At 37.6% G+C, this 10,507-nt stretch overlaps 1 protein-coding gene and 1 long non-coding RNA gene across 4 annotated transcripts in view; both read right to left on the reverse strand.

Moving 5' to 3' along the window:
- LOC102681842 (transcription factor cwo) overlaps positions 1 to 10,507 on the reverse strand; it is a 35,296-nt gene that overhangs the window by 4,805 nt on the left and 19,984 nt on the right. For all 3 annotated transcript variants that reach the window (XM_031508222.1, XM_006610807.2, XM_006610806.2), the window contains exon 3: positions 8,260 to 8,389. In XM_031508222.1, coding sequence (XP_031364082.1) covers positions 8,260 to 8,389 — 130 coding nt within the window. The remainder of the gene's footprint in view (positions 1 to 8,259; positions 8,390 to 10,507) is intronic.
- Positions 6,874 to 8,203, reverse strand: LOC116184962. Its single transcript, XR_004149650.1, has 2 exons — positions 7,984 to 8,203; positions 6,874 to 7,903 (listed from the first exon to the last, which is right to left on the reverse strand). It is a non-coding gene; the product is annotated as an uncharacterized LOC116184962 (long non-coding RNA).

Consider the following 10,507-nt stretch of genomic DNA (forward strand, 5'->3'; position numbering starts at 1 on the left):
GTCCGCGACGAGACACGACGAGAACAGCGATCCGGGAAAGGAGCCGGATCGCGAAAAATCAGTGGGGAACCGCACTAACGGGGTCGAGTTATCGGCATTCCGGATACAACCGGACCAGGGAGAACTTTGCGGCTGACATCGAAGCCCGTGTTATGACCAAAGTTTATCGACAAACGCTTGACCTCATGCTATTTTTCAAACGATAACCGGGAATCACCGGATCTACCAACTTCGACGAGTGGTTAGTAACAACAAACAAAACCTATCGACATTTCTGCACTTGTATATAATACGTGTTATAAATTATTCCTTCGATGCTAATTTTCATCTCTCGATCCACGATCACGTGAAACGAGTTTGAAAATTTGCATACTGAACGAACAATCAGCGATGATTCGCCACTGGGTCGATAGCGAAAATTTCTTTTATATCGAGACTTCTTTTATAACGATGACAGCCTTCCGAGATGATGGTTGGAACTTATGTATAATCAATATGATATGATATCTTTTTTTCTTTTTCGTTTCGTGATTATCATATATAAAAAAAAGTGTATTTATCTAAAACTGAATAGAGGGATAAACGGCTCGTACAGCTGGAATTTGCGATAGATATTCATCCATTCTCTCGTATAATAATAATTAATTAAAATCTTCGTTGCGATAAATTTTTAACGTAAGAATATTGGGATAAAAAAAAAAAAAAGAAGAAAATTTATTTTAAAAGCGAGAATGACTCGACTCGTCCGAGTAAACAGACGAAAAACAAGAACATACGTCGAGTCGTGGATCGTAAGATATTGCGAAACGTGTTTTTCACGTCGCTCCTACCTGGAAACATCGTTTCCCACAAAAAGCTTACGGCATCACGTAAAAAAAAAACATGAATTTCCTTGATAAGGAGAAACGAATCATATAAAATTCCGTATCAAAATGATAAAATATCAAAGTAAAAATTTAAACAAAGATAAAGAAAAGATTTGTACGAACGACACGGAAAAGAAGAAAAAAATCGTTTCTCACAGAAATTTTATTCATTTATTTGTCGTTTTCGACACTACAAGTATCCCTTTTCGCATAAATCGTCCAATTCTAGAATATTATCAAATATCTTACTAGTGGACGATCACGTTGACTACGAAAAATGCATTTATAAGAACAAACATGTGACCGACGTTGATTACGAATAACGCCTTGAGTGAATGGACACGTGTTGTTTTTAGCAACCGTGACGCAACCGATCACGTATTATTTCTATCAAAGCGTAATGATGTTTCGTGAAGAAAAATAAGAAAGAAGAAAAAAAAAAACGATAAGTGTAAGTACATACTTAATCGTATCGTACTTAGAAAAATAACATTTTTCGAATCACGATAGCACGATTGTCTTTTATATATTCAATTTAAACGTTAAAAAAGAAAGAAAAGCAAGAATTACGACGTATTAAAGTGTAAACTAATTATTTTCCAGAATCGAATCAGCATCGTACCGGTCCATAATACGATTAACCTTCGATCGGTTATCGAGAAAGCTCTGTTATCGACTTCGTTAATGGCATCGCGCGAAGTCCAAAACGATATTCCATAACGACGCATTTATATCTCATTCGCAGAAAGCTCATAATAATCGTTACGTTTACTTCGAGTCCTCGTGACGCTTGGTTTGCTCCAATGAAACACGTGACAAGAGAATACGAATTCCTCCTTTTGTATCTCGATAAGGAATAACAGAGGGAGGGAGGCAAAAATACGAAACGACGTTCCGTAACGTGATCAGCGATGTAACGTTGTGGTTACGCATTTTAAACAATATATATATATATACATACACTATACATATATAAAATAACGATTATTAAAATAAACAACTAATCCATGAATGAATCGTTAGCGTGTGTTTCTATGTATGTATTTGTGTACGATTGAAATGACGAAAATGTGATTATTTATTTGACGATTAAAATAAACGAATAAGATAGAATATAAAAATAATCTTTCATAAAGAATAATAATTTTTTTAACGTTTATGACTTATATGTTAAAAGCGATAATAAACACGGAAAAAAATTACTCGTCTTTATAATTTTACTTTCATCGTTTCTCTTCGGAATATATTCTATTCGGAATATAGATAAATTCGATTAAAATAATAGGAAATTGCCAACTAGTCGGTGACTAGATGGCATCACGTGCCGGATAAATCAATGAACATGCAACGTACAACACGTGCTAATGACGAATCAAGAGAAGAGATAATACGTATCTTTCTATATTTAAATTAAATCGTACAAAGATTTTATCCCATTCAACTTCAAAGGGAAATTCGTTTGTAATTTAATAATTTATAATCGTAATTTCGCGATTTTTTTTTAATCCAGTTGACTATTTTTAAAGCTATGAAATTACACGATACGTAAGGTTATTTTGCGGTGATCTCGCTTATAGTCGAACGTAACTCGGCCTCTAACTATTATATACATACAGACAGATACATACACGTATATATCCCTATACAACGAGCGTCGTACGATCGTTTTATTCAATCGTGCTATTTTATCTTTAAGAAATAAGTTATCGTTCGATGTTAGATATTTAACATGACTCGAGCAAATTCGATTCGAACGTAAATTTAAAAGTTTATTAGATCAAAAGCGTTGTCAAATTCGCTTAATTTATACTTTCCTTGATCAAATATGAAGCAGAAGGAAAGGATATTTCAAACTTGAAGCGAAACTGGAATACTTGGAAACATCGATGATGATTTTTTTATCGCGGTGTACGAGCATTGTACATTATTGGCAATTCTGTGTCACGATTATAACTTGGACACGGCGAGGGAGGTCGGTGCTCTTACGGAACAGGAATAACTTGATGTACATCGTTTCTATGCCATTGCAATTATTATTTGGGTCATCGATAATCATCATAAGCGTTTTTCCCGTGCGTCTAACACAATCATTTTTCATCCATGTTATTCCATTTTACGAACGATGATTTTTTATAAAATCACCGATATATTAAAATACCATCGAAAAACGAATACAGCTTCGTATATTTCGTATACAGCCACAGGTTGGTTTCCTTCGAAACATAACGAATCAAGCGACACGTGTATTTACTCCGCGCGGAATTTCGAAAGCTACGAACGGCGCGTGACTTGAATTATTTCGATTGTCGCGTGTAAATCGAACGACAAAACGGAAAAATTACTAAAAGAAGAACGTTTCGTGTGTAAAATAAAATAGGAGAAAAAAATGTAGTTATAAACGATACATTAACTATAATCAGTATATGATTAAATCGCGATTAATCCTTGATTATTCCTTTCTAACTTTCTAAGTTATTCTACGCTGAAAATAAATATATTTGTTACGTATTTAATTACACGTCGAATCTTAAGCGACACGTATATCTACTCAAAAGAAATTTAAGTAATAAAATAAAAAAAAAAAAAAAAAAAAAAAAAAAAAAAAAAAAAAAAAATAGTCGAGTTGACATTGTACAGGTTTTAAATTAGACTGAAACGTTTTATCTTTCATGAAACGTCTCAAGTTACACGTTTTAGTTTTCGAATTGTGTAAATTATTAACAGCTAATCGATTTTACGAGCTTTAGAAAGTTTTAAAAGCCGTGTTCCCGTCGGCAAAACTATGCCAAAAATCACGTCCTCGTACTTTCCAAGTTGGCAATTACGTTTTCAATCGTTCATCGTTATCGATCAATGACGAGCGGTTTAAGAAACAAAGTAAAAGTAAAAAAAAAAAAAAAAAAAAAATGAAAATTAATATATCAAATATTGTCTTTTTATGCTCAAAAGAATACTGAAGAATTCCAGACGGCATAAAAACTCAAAGTAAACTTCAGACTCTTTCCGTTATAGAAAAAAGAAAATACTTATAAAGCGAAAAAACATACATCGATGGAGGAAAAAAAAAAACATTCGTGGTAAACATTTAATATGTTAATAGCATGCAAACCGTTCGAGATATTATATATTTCTCTTATAAAAAAAGCAGCAAAGTTGAAGCACGTTGCGTGCACGATACGCGTTTAGAGATCGTTATTGGCCTGCAGTAACATCCGATGACGTAGAAGCTGTATCGAGACCCTGACTCATTGCCGGAGCCATGACCGAGAATTCAGTCAGGTATTTCCCCGCATGAATCGTTGGGATGGTGTGAAAATCACGTTCGTGCCATCGAGCACATCCGTGACACGTCGTGCGTAGGAGAATAAGAAGCGAAGGGAATCGCGCGTGAACGAAATTTCGTAGAAATATTCGACGTGTTCAAGTTTCACTCACGATTATCATTACGGAGATTTTATATACATTCCTGATTTCTTGAATTCAATCGTACATATTAGATTGTGATAATTGCAACGAGAGATAAGATAATTTCAAATTCGATCATTATAATTGACACTTTGATCGACGAAATACAAAGAATCGAGAGAGATTTTTTTAATTTTTATTTAATAATTTTTTTCAATTTTCAATTCTATTATAATTGTCATTATTTTCAACGTTAAAAAAATCTATTACTAGATAAGAAACTATTATGGAAAATTACAATTCTCGATAAAAAAAAAAACATCGAAAAATAACTTATCCATTAGTACCTTATCTTTCGTATCATACTCGAATATCTTGTGTTTGGTAAATACGTCCATGACTTCGAAAATGTGTAATAAAGGTAATAAAGGTAATAAACGAATCAATGGTTATTCGATTCGTATTTAATATTTTGATTAGACGATTAAAAAATAAAAATCGAAAATCATATATCACGAATTTTCGAATAAAAATAATTACGTATCTTTATATCGGCAAGGTAATAATCACCATGTTTCTTATTACAATCTCGATTAATCGAGATGTTAATCAATTCGATCAGAATAAAAAACACATATAAATGATAATATTTCGAGGAATTTCGTAAAAGAAACATATAGAATATTCTTGCACCTGACGATAAGAACGATAAGTTTTATTGGATAATCTTCTCGAAGTCGTATTTACGTTACCATTTTTTTTTTTTAAATTCTTTAAGAGATATTTTTAAAAAAAATGTTGCATATTTTTTAGATTTTCTAATTTTGGATAGATGTTTTTATATAATAATAACGAATATAATATAAAAAGCAAGTTAAAAAATTCAAAATTATCATAACATTCGATATTCGAACTTGCAAATTACAAATATCCATACTTTATAAAGCAAACACATTCTTACAAATTATTTAACGGATTCGATTCGAGACTCGGAAAAAATCGTATTATTTCCTCCAAGTTGTATTTCAATCGAGCCAACTCGAACGAATTTTTAATCCGGACAATTCTCGTAATATCTGGTCGCGGGACTAGTGAAGGTAAAAAGAGAAGATACGATTTTTTCTCAAAACGAGAAGGGCGATGGATTTCGCCAGGTATTCCATCGATGTTTTCAACGATCAATTGGCGAGAAATTGATCGAGATTACGCGATCAGAGACTGAAAACGAAATTTGTTGCGTAACCGAAGATAAAGAGTCGGAGAGATTTTTACCCGAGATTCGACGCGACAACCCGAATTGGCAATCGCGACGATTTCGAAGATACAGAGAGACGATTCTGCGTCGATCCATAGAATCGAGTCAAGAATAGGAAAGACGTTGCTTGCTCGAGCGCGAAATAAATTATTTTTAAGTTCTCTCCGCTAAAATAAGCGCGAGCTTACGTTATCCGTTAATCGTATCCCCGCTTTCGCAATCGATCGTTCGATTTTCGAGGGAAATTTAATTAACCACCGTCGTCGCAATCGATTCGACCGGTGGCACGTAAGCGCGCAAGTTCGGCTCGGTTGGATCGAACGGAACGGGACGAGAAATTGGAAAGTTATCGCGCGTGAAAATCAAAGGGGTCACCGAATCCTTCCGCCGCTCTTGAAATTCTAATGTAACCGGCGCATTAACATAAAACGGGCGCACCGATGAAAGCGGCCCACTTGAAATTCCCAACTTTTCAGAATCGATTGGTCGAAGCGCGCGTGAAAACCGAAAGCGGCCATTTCTTCCCCCCCCTCCCTCTAGTGAATCGGTAAACTGCGCCCATTCATTTGCAAGCCGAATCCCCGTGATCTCCGTCGTCGAGTTCGGTTAACGCGATCGCGAGAAGATGCCTCGTCTCGCTTTAAAAAAAAAAAAAAATTACGAAATCGTAGAAAAGAGAAATTTTTTATTCCCCCCCCGATTTTTGAATAGACACTAGATTCCTATAAATAGCGGTTTATATAAATATATAAATATAAATGTTCCAATTCGTTTTGGCAATAGATCCGTCCATTTTTTTTTCCTTTTACTTCTACTTTCTCCGACAAGAGAACGGAGAATCTTTGTTAAACTCGGAATCTTTCCTCGAGTTAGCAACCAGGATAAGCGAGGTAATTTCGAATCGCTGATGAAACGGCGCCGTCGTTACGGTCAAATTTGTAAAAATAGACGAGGTCTCGATTATTGCTACGGTTGGCTAATACGGTTGTAATCGATTCGGTAATCGCGTCGTTTCCAACGATTATAACGGGTTGTTATCGCGCATAACCGATCGATTCATCGTGGATTTACGTAAAAATGGTAGGATAGATCGAGAGAGATGGCACGTTTCTTCTTTTTCCTTTCGTCCCGTTACGAAAATCCCGTTTTTCGATTTCAATTTTAATCGACGGAAATTTTCCGAAAAATACGCGGGAACGAATCTTCCCTCTTGGCCTTTTTCCATCGTCCGCTATATCTTGAATCCCCGCGAATACTTAAAAAATCTTATCCTCGCGCGCGAGTTCGATAAGCGATACGCGACAAAGATGGAAAACGCGATGGAGCGCGGTCGGTTTCTCCGGAAAGCGGCGGCAACAACACGTGAATCCGAGTCACTCGTGCTTGGTTGGAAGGACGCGAGTGCATCCGACGCGACGCAGGCAAAAGCAATTGTGCAACCCGGCTTGAACGATCTCGCCGTCTCGACGCGACTAATAACCGCGCCACGTTGCGCTAATAACCGGAGGGCGGCCATTGCCAAAAGCGGCGTTCCGCCCAGACACGCCACGCCACGAATTCGAACGTGCGCGTTGCACGTGATCCGATGCAATTACGGAATGAACGCTACACGCTACACACGCGTATACGTGCATCGTCTCACGACCGTGTCGCGTGTTCGTCGCGTGAACAAAAATATTAATTCGGAACGAGGTCCGAGATCGCCCCTCTTCCCTCTCGCCCACCCACCTCGCTTTCATCCGCCGATTCTTCATCCGGACAAATATGCCTTTCCACTCTCCCTCCCCGTATACCGATCGTCTCCGACCGAAGAGCAACGCTCCCTTCGTCGCTTTCCATTCTTTCGCACCGCGTCTCGATATAAAATGCGGAATGCAACCTTCGACGTCGAGTCTCTATTTAAACAAAAGTCGAAAGGAAAAAAAAATTGCAGCCAAGGAACGGAGGCATCCCGGACGGAAAAGAAAGAGAGAGAGAAAGAGAACGAGCTATAAATACCAATGTTGAACGAGAACGGATCGAGGCCTGTCGTCGTGTCGCGAGTCGTTTTCAAACTTCGCTACACGAGCCGCGCAAAATATATATATATATATATATATGTACGACGCTTTTCTTAGAAGCGCAGGGATCGTTAGGAACGTCGACCGGCGAATAAAATTGCCAACTCTCCGCGCAAAGAACGCGCATCGTCCAACCATTCGTCCACGCTCGAGTCAAAATTTTTACGTGTCGATTATTTATTAATGGAAATTGCCGAGGCGAGAAGGAAACGACTCGTAAATTCGCGACATGTGTCAACCATATGTCGCGATGTCAGCGATCCGAATAATTCGTCAACGACTTTTAACAGGTGCATTCCTCGAGGCACGTAACCGTGCTCGTGCCATGTTTTTTCTTATCACGGATTCTCAATGATCCACTTCGCGTTCGATTTATGGAAAATTCGAGATCCTAGACGTTTGTAGACTCGTCGTTATCGAATCCAATTTCGACCGGTCGGCGTGTCGCAATCCTCGTTTTCGAGAAACGTGACTGTCATCGACTGTAAACCGACGTTGCATCATCGAGTCGATTCGATTCGATTCGATTCGACCACACGGAAAACCTTTCTCCGCGCTGTTGCCCCAAATACCGATGATATCCTCGAATTTTACCGCCGCTTCTTTCCTTTCCCCTTCTATTTCCCAATGGGAATTGCAAATTGAACGCGTCGACAGCGTTGCGAAAACTTACCCTGGAAACTTTCTTCTTCGTGTAAACCTCGTCGTCCTCCGAGGCCGTAGCAAAGTTCAAGTTCCCTTCGCAATATCCACCGCCTATTCCCATCCTGTATATCTCGTCCTTGCAAGATCTAGCATCCAAACTGAAAACAGAAAAAAACTATTATACCGACTGCCTCTCTCTATTCTCAACGCGTTCCGTTAAATACGATTTCAAAATTCCTCCTGATCCTAATAATTTCGTAATTTCGACGGTCGCGTAAACAGTGTCGAGAATTCTTGTCGCGAGTCACGCACGCATACCGTTCCTTCGCGAAAACGAATTTCCCGCGACGAGTTTCATTCCCTCGAACGTCGCTTTCACATTCGCGCGACTTCGTTCCAATAGCGAAAATTCGCAAATGAGTTACCCCGCGATATAGACGTCTCACGTCTGTAGATAGCGTCTGTGGAAAGTATCGCGGTAAAAGAAAAAGGTTGGAATTATGGAGCGCGATGGATGACACGTGCTCATCGATCGACGCACGATGAGACGTTCTCGAGACGGGAAAACGATCGTCGCCGTACCAAGCTCGCCCACGCGCTTTACATCTACCTCTACCGCTTTACGTAACGTTTTCGTTCGTACGAGAGAACGTTTCAACGTCAATAACCCGACGCGTCCGCGTCCTCTGCTCCGTTATAGATTTTCCGCCATAAATAGAGTGGACGGAAAAGGCAGCGGTCTCGGCGCATTATTGATAACGACGCCACGGCAATGTCGTTCCTCGTAAAAGTTGCAGGTGACCGCTCGTTTCTTCGATCTGACTGTGCTTCTATTCTTCCCATCCCATTTTCCCATGAACATCGACGTGATCGACGGATCAAACATTCTCGTCGATTATGTCCACGAATCCCATTTGAATCTTTTTATCGATCGAGCTATTTATTTTTGCTTCGACGAGACGCGAAAAATTCGTATCGACACCGAATACGTGACTGATATTTACCTCGAATTTCGTAAATGTCGTATAAACGGAGAAACGATCCGCGTGCCAATTCGTCTTACGACACCACTACTTTTCAACGTGTATGTTTACCAAACGTGTCTATTTTGTGTCACGGCGCGCATAATTAAATCTATAAGTATTATAATAAGAGAACTTATTATAATACGTGAAGAATCTCGGTAAGAAATAAATGAGAAATATCGTTACCGATTAATCGTGCACTACCGTGTCATATTAAGAACGTGCGATTTTATTTGTTCTTCTTATGTGAACATGAATTTCTAAGAACGTTTATCTCTACTCTAAAGTAAAAATTGAAAATGAGATAAAAGTTTATTTGCATCGTGAAGTAAATAAGTTATTTGGTTAATAAGTAATTCGTTGCATCCAAAACACGATCAATTTTCATCTTTATTCTACGTTTCTATGTTTTATCGTGATATGAATTCGTTGAAATTTAAATCATCATCATTATATTTTCAATCTTTGTTCTCAAGAAAGATGAAAATGAATCGAGTAATAATTCTCGTTGCTGATGATACGCGTTATTTGAAATCTTTGTGCAAAGTACATTGAACACGATGCGCATTTCAAACAAAGACGAGTGTCATCCTTGTTCCAACATTGCACATAAAATTTCCTCGATGCGACACGTGCTGCGTTTTTCTCAGCTTACGTTAAACATTGTGTCGAACATGTGTGTCAGGTAAGATTCCTGTGTTCAAGGAAAAAAAAAAAAAAAAAATATCCATACCTATTCTTTTTTTTCCTACGTGTTTCGATGTAAAAAATTTCACATCGAAGCAGGATTCTACATTTTAATAACTTATTGTTGACACGTAATAAAATCACGTAAATATTTCATGAAAATTTTAAAATTGGAAATTTTATTGTATATTCTAAAAAAAGAATTAAACATTGAAAATATCGAGTTGATGGCGTATATTAATTAAGTTATTTTAACATTTATGAATATATATATAAAATTATTACATATGCAAAAGATTGTTATAATTCGTAAGCGTAATTTATAATCAACGATATGGAAATATTTGCATTATAGACTTTTTTTACGATATTTTTAGCAAATATTTATGAACGTTTTTAAATTACCGCTGCGTCTTCTTCAAGTCCTGTAAAATATAATAAATTACAAAGGAAACATATTTGGTCGATAAGTTAGACATTGAAAATTTTTTTGGATCAACGCCATCTCGCGTTTGGATCACCGAAGCTCCGACTTGTTATTGGCATAGCAGAATATGCGAGGAG

The sequence above is a fragment of the Apis dorsata genome, unplaced genomic scaffold (genome assembly GCF_000469605.1).
Source record: "Apis dorsata unplaced genomic scaffold, Apis dorsata 1.3 scaffold_78, whole genome shotgun sequence".
NCBI lineage: Eukaryota > Metazoa > Arthropoda > Insecta > Hymenoptera > Apidae > Apis > Apis dorsata.